The 18538-nt window shown below is 42.4% G+C and overlaps 1 protein-coding gene across 1 annotated transcript in view; it reads right to left on the bottom strand.

Moving 5' to 3' along the window:
* Positions 1–7701, bottom strand: part of aqr (aquarius intron-binding spliceosomal factor) — a 56709-nt gene extending 49008 nt beyond the window's left edge. The window contains 2 exon segments of the mRNA XM_052013700.1: positions 1042–1154; positions 7647–7701. Coding sequence (XP_051869660.1) covers positions 1042–1116 — 75 coding nt within the window. The 5' untranslated portion in view covers positions 1117–1154; positions 7647–7701.
* Positions 7702–18538: the final 10837 nt, after the last annotated feature.

The following is an 18538-nucleotide window of genomic DNA, read 5'->3' as shown; positions in this document are numbered from 1 at the left end:
TTCACTACAAGGTCAGTCAGCAATGCACTAAATTAATTAAACAGGACACTTGAAATTCTGGTGTTCACAGTACAAAGTTATTGCAACACAACATAAACAGACTTAACTATGGTGTGATCAATGTTAACAGTATGGGTACTTCTCACAAGAAGGTCAAGCAAGAAAAAAGCTGGTGTGGACATTCTATAGACATGGAAATCTATTGTACCTGGAATGAAGGGTTAATTCAGTGCTGCACAGTGAACCAATAAACCCTCATTTGAGGGCCTGGAGATGCAAAATGCTACAATGCTCAAAACCTTATGCATTTTGGTCACCAATCAGCCTTTGCTTCATGTTGGGAGTTGGGAGTGTAAGGCTCAAGATCTCAAGGGTTAGGTCAAGTGGAACTAGATATCCGAGGTTGTGGGACTGTTGACCTGGAGATATTGTGCTTGGGAAGAGGTGCAAGGAGGAGCGGCAGGTAGGAGGTACTGTTGAATAGGAATCAGGAGAGGTTAGGGAAGGGGGAGGGGGGGAGGTAGGTGGAGCGGTAGGTGAGGCGTAGCCTAAAAGATGGCATATAGACCTTCATGAAGCAAATACCCATTGCAAAATTTCAAGGCCTGACCCATGTTCAAGCAGGTTCCTCTTATTTAGTAATGACAAGGAGGTCTAACAAGCATCTGCTTCTGCTGGAAAGGCCCATGTGATGTGTCAGACATAGGTGTATGACATGCATTGGATGGCACAGTGCACGTCTCCACATTTTGGAGCATTGAATGCTTCAGAATACCTGGATCAAAAATCCTAGAATTCACATGCCTTATAGCAAGTTCTTGATTTTCCATTATACTTGCTTTTTATTTTGAAATTGTATGTGCAACACCCATAAATTTTGCTGTACACGATACAATTCTGGGCCACAATTCTGCCACACGTTCAAAAAGACCACTGTTGAATAAACCCGTGATGGAAAAGGTCTTATAGTTTTCAATCATTAAATCCTGAAATGGCCTACACAATCTAGACTATATATTCTGCACATCTCACACTCCTTACCTGAGTGACATATTCAGCATTTATCTGAGATACGGTGGGTGCAACCATTTTCTTTCCTTGCGGTACAGCTTCCATTTTTTATTTATCTGTTTACTTTCAGAGATTTAGAATTGCTAAAAAAAAGTTGCAGGAAATTAAAATTTGTTTAATATTAGTAAGAATCCATAAAATTTACTACTTCCTTAGTATAAGGACAACCTATGTAAACAGAATAACTCCCTACTTCTGCTCCTTGAAGATAGAAAGATCAAAAGAATCAAGACCACTTCAAGGTATTAAAGTTTTCAAATTTTTTTTACCTGAATGATAATTTTACAGTATTTGGACTAATTGTATGCAAAATTACTGTAAACAATTGAAAGTATCCTTCAATTTACCATTCATTAAAAATAAAGCAGATAAAAACCAGACTGACAAAAGGTGTGTAATCAGTGCAAGGAAAGCTTCAATGGTGGGAATAGTGAGGGCTATGGAAATATGAGGCAGATGGTCTTACATCAATGCACTCTGTACTAACCCAATGTAACTGCACTGTGTAATGAATTGACCTGTACGATTGGTAGGCAAGACAAGTTTTTCACTGTACCTCAGTACAAGTGACAATAATAAACCAATACCAATACCAAAAGCAAGAGGACAGAGGTTTCAGGTGAGAGGGGAAAGATCAAGGGGACCTTAGGGTCAAGTTTTTCCACAGAGATGGCGGTGGGTATGTGGAATGAGCTGCCAGAGGAAGTGGTAGAGGTGGGAACAATTACAAAATTTAAAAGGTATTTGGACAGGTACATGGATAGGAAAGGTTTAGAGAGAGGTGAGCCAAATACAGGCAAATGGGACCAGCTCAGGGAGGCATCTTGGTCAGCAGGGACGAGTAGGGCCAACGGGCGTGTTTCCGTGCAGTATAACTCTATGACTCTATAACAGCAATAAACTGTACTTGCAGAGCACCTTCAATTTGGCTACACATCAGTACCATACTGAAGACAACTGAGAACATGAACAAAAGGAGGAGCAGTAGGCAATTCAGCCCCTTGGGCCTGCTCCACCATTCAACCAGATCATGACTGATCTTCTAATTCAACCATTTTCCTGCCCTATCTCAATATCCCTCAATTCCTATAATACCGGAAATCTATCAATCTTAGTTTTAAATGAAATCAATAATAGAGCCTCTACAGCCCTCTGAGGTAGAGAATTCCAATGATTCACCATCCTCTCTGTGAAAACATTTCTGCTTTCAATCCGAAAAGGCCTATCCTTTAATTTGAGACTGTGACCCCAAGTTCAAGACTCGGCAGCCAAGGGAAATATCCTCCCTCTATCTACCTTTCTGAGTCTGAGAATTTTGTACATTTCATTGAAGCTACTTCTCATTTTTTCTAAACTCGAGAGAATAGAAGCCGAGCCAACTCAATCTCTCCTCATCTAACAGACCTTCCCTCTCAGAAACAATCATGTGAACCTTTGCTGTACTCCCTCAATAGCAAGCCTTTCCCTTCATGGTGAGGAGATCAAAATTGTACACAGTACTCTTGGTGAGATCTCACCATGCCCTAAATATGTATAAAAAGACATCTTGGATTCAAGGTTGGCTTGGAGGTAGGAAGCAGAGGGTGGCACTTGAAGGTTGTTTCTCAGAATGAAGGCTGGTGACCAATGGTGTGCCGCAGGGGTTGGTGTTAGGACCCTTATTATTTGTTATTTATATAAATGATTTAGATGCAATGCACAAAGCTTGATCTGCAAGTTTGTGGATGACACGAAATTAGGAGGTGTTGTTGATAGTGAAGAAGGTTACCGCAGGTTACAGGGGATCTTGATCAGTTATGGAAGTGGGCCAAGGAGTGGCAAATGGATTTCAATACAGATAAGTGTGAGGTGATGCATTTTGGAAAGTCAAACCGGCATAAGACATCATATGAATGGTAGGGCACTAGGGAGTGTAATGGAACAGAGGGACCTAGGAGAATAAGTGTATAGTTCGTTGAAAGCTGCTTCACAGGTAGACAGGGTGGTGAAGAAGGCATTTAGCATGCTGGCCTTCATCAGTCACTGCACTGAGTGTGGGAGGTAGGGCATTATGTTGCAGTTGTACAAGTCATTGGTGAGGCCACACTTGGAGTACTGTGTTATAGGAAAGATGTGGTTAAACTAGAAAGAGTGCAGAAAAGATTTATGAGGATGCTGCCAGGATGAGAGACCCGAGTTATAGGGAGAGGTTGGCCAGGCTAGGTCTTTATTCCTCGGAGCATAGGAGAATGAGGGGTGACCTTGTAGAAATGTTTAAAATTATGAGAGGTACAGATAAGGTGGACAGGAACAGTCTTTTCCCCAGGTAGGGGAGTCCAAAACTAGGGGGCATAGATTTAGGGTAAGAAGGGGAAAATTTAAAAGGGACCTGAGGGGCAACTTTTCATGCAAAGTGTGGTGAGTATATGGAACAAGCTGCCAGAGGAAATGGTTGAAGCAGGTACAATAGTATCATTTAAGAAGCACTTGGAGAGGTACATGGAGGGGCGGGACTTAGAGGGATATGGGCCAAATGCAGGAAGTTTGGACTAGCTGGGTGGGCACCGTGGTAGGCATGGATTGGTTGGGCTGAAGGGCCTGTATCCATGCTGTATTGCTCTCTGACTTTATCTTTACCCTTGTGTTCAAATTGTCCAGCAATAAAGGCCAACATCCTCTTTGCCTTCCTGTCTGCTGTACCAACATATAAGCTTTCAGTAATTTCCATACGAGGACACTCAAATCCCTTTGAACATCAACATTTCACTATCTCTCACAATTTCAAAAATATTGAGCAATGGAATGGCCTTCCCAATACTTAGTTGCCAAGGCAGTTATTGTTCATTCAATACTAGAAGTTGGTCAAGCATTGTAACAAATCAGACAGTGCAGGGGAGTGAGGTTGTGATGACAAAAGGGAGAGTAGTGTTCAGAGGTGTGTGCAGCCAGATGTTGTGTTTTCAGATGACATGCTGTCTCTTGTAGGACATGAAAGAGGGATTTGGAAAACTCTGGAAATAAACTGTGGGAGCATGAAGGAAAACAACTGTGAGCAATTCTCTGGCAAAAAAAATGGATAGAGAAAATGTGAACCAGCCAAGAGCAGTCCACCCAGCTAGATGTCAGAGAGGTATGTACGGTGGTGTTGCCAAGGCTGCACACAGGGTGAAAAGCCAGCAGTTTATCTTAGTCATAGTAATGTAGAATGTCAGTTGAAACTCTGATTTGGGCACTTTTATTGAGGGGATTCAATCAGAGCATTCTGGGAAACACGAGCATGTTCGGAGGCAGGAACAGGAAAGAGGTTAGTGATGGGCAGCAGTTTCCGAGGTCAAAGGTGAGTATCAAGAAGAGGAGTGATGGGGGTAGTTTAGAAAGGGAAGATGATCGGAGGAAACACCATGACTCGTACAAGTGAAATTAACTTCCAATTTATAAAAAAAAAATTTCAAATTAAAAATTCACAAGATGACTATTTCCAGTGTACAAACAATTTCCCATGCTGAAGGCAGCAACCGTTACTTAACAGGCTACTCACAGCCTGTTTACAACTGGCCAGATTGTTCAGGGAAATGTCCTCACTTCCACACAAATGTTTAGTCCTGAACATGCTGCTATCTCTCTTCCAGTGATTTCGATTGATCTCTGACACTACACACATCTTGCACATAGATTCCTCATGGTGCAAAGTTGAGTTCATTCTCCAGCACAATCATTCCCAAACAGGGTGGCCATGAAAAATACAGCCAAATCATATGAATCCAGTTTATTCATATTTAGCCTATAATGATATTTAGCATGATGTTATGGAATATGTTGCCATGGCAGCTGTTGCCCATTTGGTTGCTCTTTCATGTCAGGGCGAGATGGGTCAAGTTTCTGGAACTTTTCAGCTCATCTTTCAGTGCAGCATTGAGGCAGTGTTGCAGCAGAATTGCAAAAAAAGTAATGTAGCAGTCAATTGCCTACATCAAGCAATAGTGACCTGATAATTTCCTTTGTATTTGGTCGAGGGTAAATATTGGGCCAGGGTACCAGGGATAACTCCCATGCTTTCCTTGAAACTAACATCTGGGAATATTTTACATCCCACTGAAGGGGCAGACAAGGCCGCATTTTAACGTCACCCAAAATATGGAGCCTACAGGAGGGCAGCATGCACTCCATTTCTTCTCTTTAGGCAGATTCTTGGGGCCAAGGCTGATTTATTCTTACTCCAGATTACCTTTTACCCATCCCCCAGTGGATCTGCTCTCCCCTCCCCCCATTCTGCCCATCACTAATTCTTACCTGCGTCTACCTATCACCTCCCTGTGCCCACCCCGCCTCCCCCCTTTTGTCCACCTATCACTGCTCTGCTTTTATATATTGGGCTTCCCCTTTTCTGATCTTCAGTCCTGAACTGAAATATTGACTACTTGCTTTTCTCCACAGATGCTGCCTGGCCTGCTGAGTTCTTCCAGCATCATAGTGTTTTTCATCTCGACTCCAGCATCTGCAGTCCTTTGTTTCTCTAGTCTTACTCCAGATTTGTTGGCTCCAAGCAGGCTCAAGAATCCAATGCAGGATCTGCATACCTGGTTACAGGTAGGGGAGGTGGTGTCTGAAGGGGCTGGTGTGTTGATCGTTACAGATGTTGCAGTCTCCTACCATTTATAACTAACCTCCATACACTCTTGTCATAGAAGCTCAGTACCTTTTCATGCATTCTTTCTTAATTTCGAACAGCCATAGGCCAGGATTTCCATAAATTGGTGACAATAAAAGGTGCCACATGGGAGACTGATGCATAAATTGAAAGCCGATGGTATCAGAGGAAGTGTGTTAGAATGGATTGAAAACTGGCTGTCTTGTAGAAAATAGAGAATTGGAATAATTTGGTTCTTTTCAGACTGGAAGGAGATAATTCGTGGATACTGCAGGGATCAGTTCTTGGCCTGTAACTGTTCACTATTTACACTAATAATCTGGGGAAAGGAACAGTATGCAAAGTTTCCAAATTTGCTGATGAAACAAAAGTAGGTGGAAGGGCATGTTGTGATTAAGATGCTGTGATTTGACAATGGGATAGAGATGGCTAGATAGACTGGCAAATGGGTTTAATATGGGTAAGTGTGAGGTCATGCACTTCAGTAAGAGAAATCAAAAGACAGATTATCTTAATGGAGGGGCACTGCAAATGAGTGAAGTACAGAGAAATCTATGTGTTCTTGTGCATGAATCACCAAAAACTATCAAGTAGTTAAGAAAACAAGCAGCATTTTGGCCTTCATTGCAAAAGGGTTGGAGTTTAAAAATAGGGAGGTTTTGTTGCAATCATACAGGGAATCGCTGAGGCCTCACCTGGAATACTGCATACAATTTTGGCCCTTTTACCTTAAACAAAACAGATGTCGTAACATTGGAAGTGGTAGAAAGGAGATTAACCAAGCTAATTCCTGGGATGAGAGGGTTGTCCTACCAGGAGGGACTAAATAGTTTGAACCTGTATTCCTTGGATTTTAGAAGAATGAGTGGTGACCTTATTCAAACTTGTAAAATCCTAAGGGAGCTCGACAGGGGAGATGTTGGGATGTTTTCACTAGTGGGAGAGTCTGTAGCGGTTAGCGTAATGCTTTACAGCGCCAGTGACCCGGGTTCAAATCCAGCCACTGTCTGCAAGGAGTTTGTACGTTCTCCCTGCGTTTGCATGGGTTTCCTCCGGCTGCTCCCAGTTTCCTCCCACATTCCAAAAGAAGTACAGGTTAGGAAGTTGTGGGCGTGCTATGTTGGCGACGGAAGCGTGGCAACACTTGCAGACTGCCCCCAGAACACTCTATGCAAAAAGATGTATTTCTGTGTTTTGATGTACATGTGACTAATAAAGATATCTTATCTTGAGCGAGGGACATAACTACAAGAAAGGGGGTCATCTTCAAACTTATCTATGTAGAAATTTCTTCTCACAGAAGGTGGTGAACCTCTAGAATTCTCTGCCCCTGCAACTGGTGGAAGCTGGATCATTAATCGTAATTAAAGTAGAGGTGGATAAATATTTGATCTTTATTTGACAAATATGAGTGGCATGGAGAAATAGCACAGAAGAGGAGTTGAGGCCAGACTTGATCAGCCGTGAGCAGGTTTGAAGGTCCAAATGGCCAACTCCCGCTCCTATTTACTTGTGTATCCCCCAGGCAGTGTGGCACCTCCTTGGGACTGCGCCAACCATCCGTCTGGACTGAGGTCTCGGAGCGAGGACTGAACCAACTCGGGTCAAAGTTCTGCCCAGCTGAGCAGTGAAGGGACCAATCGTGGAGACGGCAGCAAACAAACTCTGACCTTCCCCCCTCTCCTCCTCCCCCTCCCCCCTCTCCTCCTCCCCCTCCCCCTCCCCCCTCTCCTCCCCCTCCCCCCTCTCCTCCTCCTCCTCCCCCTCCCCCCTCCCCTCCTCCTCCCCCCTCCCCTCCTCCTCCCCCCTCCCCTCCTCTCCCCTCCCCTCCTCCTCCTCTGACCCAGAACCGACCCCCACACACCCTGACCTTCCCTTCCCACCGCAACCCCCACCCCACCCCACGGACCTCCCTTCCCCTCCTCCCCGCCGCCCCGAACCCACTCACATTGAGACCACACCTCCAGCCTTGGTCCGCCGCCGGTCCGCACTTCCGCTCCAACTGCTCAATCGGTCCCCCGAAAACTATGACCCACACTGGGTTCCGAGAGCAGAGAGAGATGCAGTCCTTGGGCATAACCCGTCCCCGCCGGGTCCCGGGAGACGCGGGAGCCCGCCGGCTCTGCCCCCTGGAGCAGCGGCGCATCTGCTGGAGGCTCGACCCGCTGCAGGTTGTTTGTTCTTCCCACAGGGTCACTGAGATGCGGCTTGAATTTAATTCCTCATGTTTTGGACACTGCTGTACCTCTTCACACATTGAAGACATCCTTTTGAAACCATTTGACAGAGGTGTAAAAATTACTTAGGTTCCAAATGCCAATTCCTTTTGGAGATGCTTCCTGTTTCAGGTTCCCTTGGCTGCTTTCAGCCTCACAATAAAGGTGACTTTCTGTGGATCTGGATCTAGAGTTGTATAAATTAAGTAAAACAAAAATCAAGTGACAATGGAGCCCTTATAGATTTGCAGCTCACTTTGTCCTTGGCCATCCAGTATCATGCTCATGCCATTTCATAGCACTGAGTCCATGCCCTTCAATGTCATTGCGTTTCAAGTACTCCTCCAAATGCTTTTTAAATGTGGTGGGAGTACTTGCTTTCACCAACCTCCCAGGAATGTGTTCCAGATTTCAACCAGCCTCTCGAGGGGAAAAAGTACTTTCTTAAGTCCCCTCTGTCTCCTAACCCATATCTTAAAGCTTTGCCCTCTGATTATACACATCTGCTCAGGGGGAAAGTTTCTCACTGTCCACCTTCTCTGTGCTCTTTGCACCCTATCTATAACTCCGATAATTTTAGCCATCTGTCCTCCAAGGAAAATAAACCCAATTTATCCTGTCTCTTTTCCTGTTCTTATATTCTGTGTAGAGCGGATAAAGGCAAGTATCCCATGTGGCTTTTTTAGCCACCTTATTTACCTGTGCTGCTACCTTTAGGGATCCTTGGACATGTGCACCAAGATTCCACTGTTCCTCAGTACTTTCTAGGATCCTCCTATTCAATGTGTACTTCCGAACCTTATTAATCCTCCCAATTTACATCTTCTCACATTTTTCAGGATTAAGTTCCATCTGCTATTGGTCTGCCCATCTTCCCAACTGATTAATAGCATTCTGCAGCTGAAGATTACCCTCGTCACTATGAACAACACAAACAATTTTAGTGTCATCAGTGAACTTACTTATCATATCTCCTACATCTAGATTGTTAATGTAACAGTAAGGGACCTAGCACTAGTCCCTGTGGTACACCACTGGTCATGGCTTCTGGAGGCAAAATAAAGAACCCTTGACCATCACCTGTCCCATCACCAAGTCAATTTCGGATCCAGTTTTCCAAATTGCCTAGACCCTGTGACCTCCTACCTTTGGACATTGCTAAAAGCATACTGAAGTCCACAAAGATTGCATCGAATGTAACAGCCTCAATGTCACACTTAGTTATCACTTCAAAAAATTCATTCAGATTTATCAGACAGCATTAACAAAGCCACACTAATGGTTCTTGACTAATCCTTCTCTCCAAATGCAGAGTAATCATGTCTATTGGAATTTTTTCCAATGATTTTCTGACTTCAAATGTTAAATTCATTCGCCTATAATTACCTAACAACTCCTCCTGCCCTTCTTGAATAAAGGTATTACATTTGCTATTCTCCAATCATCTGCATCCCATCTGTAGCCAGAGAACATTTCAAAATTTCTGTCAGAGCTCCAGCAATCTCCTCCCTTGCATCCCAGAGCAGCCTGGGATGCATCTCATTAGACCATGGGAATTCACCCACCTTTTAGCCCTGTTAATTCCTCCAGTGCTATTTTCTAAACTGATGCAAATTTATTTCAGCTCCTCATTCACTTTCAACCTGTTGTTTTCCATTATTTACAGGAGGGTTTTTTCTTCTTCTGTGAAGGCAGACACAAAATATTTATTTAATTTCTTTGTCATTTCTTTGCTCCTCCATATGATTTGTCCTGCCTCAGTCTATAGGGGACCCACATTAACCTTTGCTGATACTTTCCTTTTTACAAACCTACTGAATCGGACTAATGGGATTGTACCCAACTGGCCAAATGATAGCCTTCCATGTCTTAATAAGTGAACTATTTTTGTGTTTTGCTAGATTACTTTGGTATTCTACTTTACTTTATTAATGTCTTGGTCTACCTTAACTGAATTCTGAAAGTTTCCCAATCCTTAGGTTTACTATCTTTTTGGCAATGTTATAAGCCTTTTCCTTTGATTTAAAATTACTTTTAACTTCTCCTATTAGCCATGGTTGAACCACTTTTCCTGTTGGGTATTCATATCTTAAAGGAATATATATTTATTGTAGGCTCTGTACTAATTCTTCATTTTGCTAAGCTTTGCTTGTTTACAGTCATGCCTTTTCATGCATTTTCCCAATCTACCGTATCCACCTCACAATTCGTACCTTCATAGTTTACTTTGTGTAGATTTAAGATGAAGGTTTCAGATGAATTAAGTCAGCTTTAATTTTATTACAACATTCGATCATATTATGATCATTCTTCAGAACTTCGCATCCTTAGACCACTTCTGGGATGTGAAGTCAATGAACTGCACCCAGCAATAGTGTAAAATGACCAGGCTGCATGAAGTTTGTTTGCTGCCTGTATTGGAAGCCGCAAGTAAGCATTAATTGTGCCATGTAATAGCTGCAACAGTTTAAAGGGGCTATCCAATGAATCCTACTGTACACTGGTATTTAGAGACTCCATGAAGAGAGCTCTTGTGGAGTTGAGTGGTAGTGGGAAGCACCTTGGGTTGTTTCACTGTGTTGACTGTACAATGTTAATGCATCTTGAATTGGAAACACAACACTGGTTCTAAATCCTGAAAGAACCTAGCCGACAGTACTGTGTGAGTAGCTTCACCAGAGAGCTTGCAGCAATTCAAGAAGACAGCCATTTCAATTCCACTTCCCACTCCCACACCGACATGTCTGTCCATTGCCTCCTCTACTGCCAAGTTGAGGCTAGACGCAGATTAGAGGAACAGCACCTCATTCTGCCTTGGTAGTCTCCAACCTGATGGCATGAACGTCGATTTCTCTAACTTCCGGTAACCACTCCCCTCTGTCCCTTCACTGGCCCCCATCGCTCTATCACTCTATCTCTCTTCCCACCCCCTCCCACTCCATCTGCACTTCACCCACATATCCCTCCTACCGGTTCCTCTCCTTACCTCCTTCCCTTTACTCCATGGTCCACTGTCCTCTCCCTACCAGATTCCATCTTCTTCGGCCTTTTGTCACTTCTACCTATTACCTCCCAGCTTCTTGCATCATTCCCACTCTCCCCTCTCACCAGCCTATCACCACCCTCACCTGGATCCATCTATCACCCGCCAGCTCTTGCTCCACCCCTTCCCCCTCTTTTTATACTGGCTATCTCCCCTCTTTCTTTCCAGTCCTGATGAAGGATCTTGACCCAAAATGTCAACTGTCCATTTTCCTCCAATAGATACTGCCTGACCCACTGAGTTTCTCCAGCTTTTTGTTGTGAGACAGCTCATTACCACCTTTAACGGTAATTATGGACAGTAAATGCTAGTCTTGTCTGTGACATCCAGATACCCAAAGTACATTTAAAAAGTTGTGCATATTAATCTTGCATCCTGCCATTATTGGGCTCCTCTTCTCCATGTTTCTCTGCTGCTATCAATTCAACTTAGTTTCAGAGTTATTTTCGAAACTATTTAATTCTTTGCCTTCTAAAGCTTTTCTTCAAAGGTATCTGCATTTTATTTGATTGTCCTTGGCTCAGCTATTATAGAGTGATCGTAAAAACACCTCCCTTTGTTCAACTTTCCTTAGCACAATTAAACAATGACATCCTCTCCGCAGGTGGATGGAAGTGCGCGTTAACAGTGGTACAGTGAAGGAAACAGAGCATCTGTGACTTGGGTAAGCAGTGAAACAGATCTACCCCACTTCCCATCCTGACCCCTCTATTCTGTGTTCCCTGCATTACTCCACTGAAGCAGTTCAACCTCCAGAAACCACATTTCACTTTTCACCTAGGCACATTACAACCCACTGGACTCCACATTCACTTCCATAATTCTAACCAACAATTCTGTTATTAATATTTAAATAATCTGTGGATACTTTTGTTTTTTCTTTTGCCTCCCTCCATCACCCCTTTCATTATTTAACCCTATCTCTTTCCCTGTAGTTACTTCCTCCACTTTTACCTTTCTCTGCATCAGCAATTTTGTCTGTCTGTGTCATTTCGCAATTCTGATGGAAGGTCATCAAACTGAAATGTGAACTCTGTTTCTCATTCTACAAATGCTGAAAAGTCGCAGCACTTTCTGCTGATGTCAAACGGGAGGTGCCAAACAATAAAACCCAAAAGACAAGAAAGTCTTGGCAAATCTGGCAAGCAACATTCAGAAATAAAATTCAGACTTAAGGCACATACACACACACCCCTTTCTAAAGCATGTTTCCGATATGTTATTTACCATTTTCAGAAATCATTGGTACTTTAATTGGGAGATGGTTTACCGAAATGTCCCATAAGTCTAAAAGCAATCAAGCAATGATCAGAGTCATACAGAGCAGTTTGCACTTAAATGGTATGTCTGCTTAGTAGGCAAGGTTCAAAGTCTGTAGCAGGGTAAAATCTTTAAAAGCATGTTATGTAAATGTTAATGGGCATGATGCACTTAGACATCAATCATGCATTATTCTGCTGTTATAAGACTATTGAACAGTCCCCTAGTATGATAAGATGGACTCTTGATCTCACAATCCACCTCGTTATGGCCTTGCACCTTATTGTTTGCTTGCACTGCACTTTCTCTGTAACTCTAACATGTTATTCTGTATTCTGTTATTTTCCCTTGTACTACCTCAGTGCACTGTTGGAATGAAATAATCTGTATGGATGGCATGTAAGACAAAGTTTTTCACTGTACCTCAGTGCATGTGACAATAATAAACCAATTTTGTCAATTTAACTAATTTAACTATTAATCTGCCATTTGAACAGAAATTAAAAGCACATTTGTGTCATTTATGGAATTGTGGGTATGAAAACAATATCTCAATAGATTTGAATGTCATACAGTAAAAGCAAAATATATTGCAAAATGCAATAGAAAATAATTTTTAGAGTTAGAAGAGCCAGAACACTTTAGAACACTCAGTAGTTGGATTCAATCTCAAGAAAACTCAGTTCATTTATCCATTTGAAAGTAGATAAAAATAAGAATGCCTAAGCAGAGTGTTTTCAGTGTCATGTTGTCCGAATAACCAAATTCCTCTTTGTCTTATACTTCTGGATGCACAGTGAATTTTCAACCAGGTCTCTCCTCTTTTCCACAATGTTGAGTGGGTCATCCCGATGTAGCGATGGGCTACGCACTGAGCTAGAAATAATGACACGCAGTCTGTAGGTTGCACTCGAGACTGGTTTATTCAGAACTCTGCCGCGCTGGCTTTAAGTAGTCAGGTTCCCGCCCTCTCCGGGTGGCAATGACATCAGAGGTGCATCACCAAAACCTCTTCCCACGCGCGGGCTTTCTCCCCTTGCTGGTGAAGAAGAAGGCCCAGTGCCATTTTGTGGCTGGCCTCTCTGCTGATGTGTGCGCTGTTTTCTGAGCCGGTTCGCCTGCGTCGAAAGTGGGTTGCCACACTGACAAGATATACACACTCTTGACATTTCTTGGACCAATAAACTAATAATATGCTACCAAACTGAAGGACATTTTCCACCACACAGCCCCAATATCTTGACATCAAAGCCAGTGTGCAACCTACTTCCAAAAGCAAACTACACCAGTTGCTGGAAATTTGAAATAAAAACAGTAAGTGCTGGAAGTACTCAGCAGGTCAGATAGCATCTACTGTGAGAGAAAGAAAGTGAATGTTTCAAGTCAGTGACCTTTCATCAGAAATGGAAAATGGTAGAGATAAGGAGGATATAAAAATGCAGAGAAAGGGGAGGAAAAGTGAAAGAATGCAAGGCAGATCTGATGATAAATGGGATGATGATACAAGGAAAAAAGGCAATAGAAAAACAAGGTTGGTACCACAGAGGTGGAAATGGGAGTTGTTATTTGGAATTATTAAACTTGATGTTGAGTTTACAAGCCTATACATATCCATCTGAAGGAGGAGGTGCAACTACTTGAGATAATTTGAGCTTTATGGGAACAATGTGGTAGTTTGAGAACAGTGGGGTCAAAGTGGAATTTGAAAGAATTGAAGTGTCATGTAATCACAAGTTGAGGGTCATGCTAGCCGACTGAATGGAAGGATTTCTCAAGAGTGAACAACCAATAAGCACCCAGTGCACAGTAGTGAACAGAAAATACTAAATTTCAAGGAGTACAAGATGTTTTGAATGAGTGTTTGGAACCTTGGACAGGGTTTGAAGAATGTTGGTGGTGATTGAGGGAATAAACATGTGGCAGAAGAAGCACCCCTTCATAATCTGAAAACAGAGGACAGAAGATAAATTTGCTGATGGCATCATGATGGAGATACTGAAATTGGCAGATGATGATTTATTTAATGTTGGATAAGATAAGGTAAGATAAGATCTTTATTAGTCACATGTACATTAAAACACACAGTGAAATACATCTTTTGCAAAGTGATTTTGGGGGGCAGCCAGCAAGTGTCGCCACACTTCCGGCGCCAACATAGCATGCCCATAACTTCCTAAGTCGTACGTCTTTGGAATGTGGGAGGAAACCCACACAGACACGGGGAGAATGTACAAACAGCTTACAGACAGTGGCCGGATTTGAACCTGGGTCGCTGGCGCTGTAAAGCATTGTGCTAACCACTATGCTACCATGCCGTGGATTAGAAAGTGTGGGTAAGAGGAATCTTATCTTGGCTCTGGGAGGGAAGGGAGGAAGGTTAGAACAGAAATGAGGAAAATGGAAAGGGCACAGTTAACGGCTCTGTCAACACTGGATGTAGAGAAACCCTGAGTTGGGAGAAAAGCAGATGTAAGGGAAGCACTGGTATGGAAGGTAGCCACAACGTATCACATACCACAAGCGTGGAGAACCTGGCAGAATGTAAATAGCTCCCTGATAGCTAAGGGGGATTGGATAAAGTATAGGCAAACGACAAGGGGAGCCATTGGGCTCACTATTCACTAAAATGGAGATTGATGTTGAGAAAGGTTGGGGGGGAGGGGAGTGGTGATGAAGTGTAAGAAAGGGTCAGGAGATGGATGTGAAGAGTGGAAATTGGCGGCAAAGTTGGTGAAATTTTCCTGTTTCAGGTGAGAGCAGAAGTTGGCACTGATGTAATGTACTAGAACAAGTTGTGATGGAGGGGATTCGAGAAAGTCGGGTAAGAAACAAAGCATGTTCCACATATTCTGACAAAAGGCAGGCATAGCTAGGACCCTTCCAGTTTGTATTTAGAGTTAGTACACTGTGCATCTGGAGTAAAAGCCTCTGCAACATGCACAAACAGAAGCTTGTCTTCAATATGAAAACAAATTCAGTTAAGTGGGGGAAACTCATTTGGATATTGTTCATGGTTAAAATAGAGGATCTTATTTGACAACCTTGATGAAAGCAAGTGAATTTTGAGATGAGAAAAAGGCATCAGATTTGTCGTAGTTGTAGGTGGCATGAGATTGGACAAGGGGGATAAACAATAGAGGGCCCACTTACAACCATTTTCAAGGAAGCAGACATCACTTCAAGGATCTTATTTCTTCCTTTTTGCAAGTATTTCAAGATTTTATTGGCAGTTATTAGCTTTAACTAAACTTTCCAGAAAATGACAGAAGGCTGCAGTAAATTTTAAAACAGCAGCTTTTTTTCTCATTTTCTAACAAACCCTGACTTTTTCTCCTCAAAACTTCTGATGGAATCCAACATAAACCAGCCCCACTGAGAAAAACCTCTGGAAAATGACATGGAATAAATTAGTGTAAATTATTCATATCTCCATAAATCCCACAAATTTTTTATATCGTAGAGTTTTGACCTCTCGCTTGGAGATCTGGCCAAGTGAAAACAGTTGAGCTCTCCTTCTCAACGGCTTCATTATTTCCTCCTGGCGGTGGTGATGGTAGAGGCATACTTTTTAATGTGAAGTGTGTTGAGAGAGTGGAATTCAGATCAGCATTTGCAGTAGGAATGCAGAACTCTGCAGGAGCAAACAGTGAGCTGTTTTTAATCAGCACAGGAAATTTGGACATTGACGCAATGTTTCCCACTGACGCTCTTCAGTGTCAGCATTTCCCCATTAAAATAGTCACCGCAAATAGATAAGAGAAAAAGGGCTCGAAATACAATGACCTTAGTTAGCATTTGGCTTGTATGTACATGAAGGTGCGGGAAATATACAATTTCATTATATTTGTTTAAAATGTTCTGATACAACATTATCAAAGTTACAAATGTTTTTAATTCCAGAGCTATTTGCTTTCCAACAGTACTGAAATAATTCAAGCAAGAATTTCTTATATTTATTACATTGGCAATATATCATATATTATACATAGTGGCTTAGTCGGGCAACATTTAGTTCTGTTTAAAAGGCATTTGGACAGTTCTGTGGATAGGAAAGGTTTAGAGGAATATAGACCAAACACAGGCAAATAGGAACTAGCTAGTGAGGCACCATGGTTGGGCCGAAGGGCCTGTTTCCATGCTGTATGGCTCAAAGACTCTATGATTCTAATACTGCTGCCTCCCAGTTCCAGGGACTAAGTCTGATCCTGACCTTGGGTGCTGCCTGTGTGGAGTTTTCACATTCTCCTCATGAATGTGTAGCCTTCTGCAGGTTGTTCGTTCTTCCCACATCCCAAAGATATGCTGATACATTAATTGGCTTCTGTATATTACTTCTTTGTGTAGGTAATGACAAATCAGAATCAGATTTATTATCACTGACATATGACGTGAAATTTGTTTTGTGGCAGCAGTACAGTGCAAGACATAATCTATAAGTTGCAAAAATAAATAAATAGTGCAAAAAAAAAAGGAATAATGAAGCAGTGTTCATGGGTTCATGGATCATTCAGAAATCTGATGGTGGAGAGGAAGAAGCTGTTCCTGAATCGTTGAGCTTGGGTCTTCAGGCTCCTATAGCTCCTCCCCAATTGTAGTAAAGAGAAGAGGGCATGTCCCAGATGGTGAAGGTCTTTGGTGATAGATGCCACCTTCTTAAGGCACCGCCTTTTGAAGATGTCCTCGATGGTGGGGAGGGCTGTGCCCGTGATGGAGCTGGCTGAGTCTACAACCCTCTGCAGCCTCCTGTGATCCAGTGCATTGGAGCCTCCGTACCAGACAGTGATGCAACCAGTCAAGATGCTCTCCGCTGTACATCTATAGAAACTTGCAAGAGGCTTCGGTGATGTACCAAATCTCCCCAAACTCTTACTGAACGAGAGCCACGGGCATGGCTTCTTCGTGACAAAGGCCTAAGGAGAGTTGATGGCCTAAGAGAGGGTATAAGTTACAGGTGGAATGGGGCTGATGGAATTAATCTGCTGGGAGCTGGTACGGACTTGACCGAATGGCATCCTTTGTCATAATTAAGTAAAGGTGCTGGACTCCTCCATCAAAATCCCTGGGCATGCCCTGTCCCACCAGAGGTGGCAGAACAGGATTATACCGATGGGAAGGAGTAGCCCTTGAAATCCTCAGCATTGACTCCAGATGCCATGAAATTTCATAACATCACAGGGGTGGGAATCTTCCTCCTGATTACTCCCTCATCCTCCCTCAGCTGATGAATCAGCACTGTTCCATTCCATTACTTGGAAGAAGTAATGGAAATAGGAAGGATCTGGCTGCCAGACTTGATCTACTTGGCCTGAATAGCATTAGGCATACTTAAAAATGAGCTGCCAACTCAGTGAAGCACGACATGTACTCTAAACTAAGTCTAATAACCATTATCAATGAAGCAGACTTATCACTTCAAGGATCTTATTTCTTCCTTTTTGTAAGTATTTCAAGATTTTATGGCAGTTATTAACTAAACTTTCCAGAAAATGACAGAAGGCTGCAGTAAATTTTAAAACAGCAGCTTTTTTTCTCTTTTTCTAACAAACCCTGACTTTTTCTCTTCAAGGCTTCTTATGGAATCCAACATAAACCAGCCATTACTGAACTAAGAAATCTCATGAGGAATGGGTCAGGTCCGAGCTCTGCCATCCTGCCACATCTAGTGGTGAATGGTGGTGCACAATTAAACAGTGGGTGGGAGAAGAGGAGCCTGCAAGAATATCCCCCATCCCCAACAATGGAAGGTCCAGCACGGGAGTGTTAGAGACAAGGCTCAAGCATTCACAAACATGTTCAACTAGAAGTACCAAGTAGATGATTCATTCCAACTGCCTCCTGAGATCCCACCATCACAGAAGCCAGTCTTTACCAATTCAATACACACCATGAGATTACAAGAAAAGGCTCTGCTTAAATGAAAGGAAGTTAATCCCCCTACTCATGTTCAATGGCTGCGGGATGTTATATCATACCTAAATTTAGAGAAGATCCGTTGTTCAATTTCTGAATCTAATTTAGACTTTCAAACATCGTGGGGATCTTTTTTGAACTACTTTCAAAACCTTTGATTTGGTGGTTAAAGTACAGATATTGGCTAATATTATTATGTGTTTAGGGTGTTTTTTTGTCCATCTTTTTTTTTAACCAAACAGCTTTGGTCTTGGTAGTGGGTTTAGATTTTTTTAATAATAAAATTATTCCAATTTAATTGTTATTAATTATCATTTTTGTTTATCAATATGGGGTATTGTGATTTCAAGTATGATTTAACACAATGTATTTTGTAATATTTTGTCTTTTTTCTGATTCAAGTACTCTGTA

The sequence above is a fragment of the Pristis pectinata genome, chromosome 1 (assembly GCF_009764475.1).
Source record: "Pristis pectinata isolate sPriPec2 chromosome 1, sPriPec2.1.pri, whole genome shotgun sequence".
Taxonomy (NCBI): Eukaryota; Metazoa; Chordata; class Chondrichthyes; order Rhinopristiformes; family Pristidae; genus Pristis; species Pristis pectinata.
The sequence above is the reverse complement of the archived record's forward strand: the minus strand, read 5'-3'. Positions and strand labels throughout refer to the sequence as shown.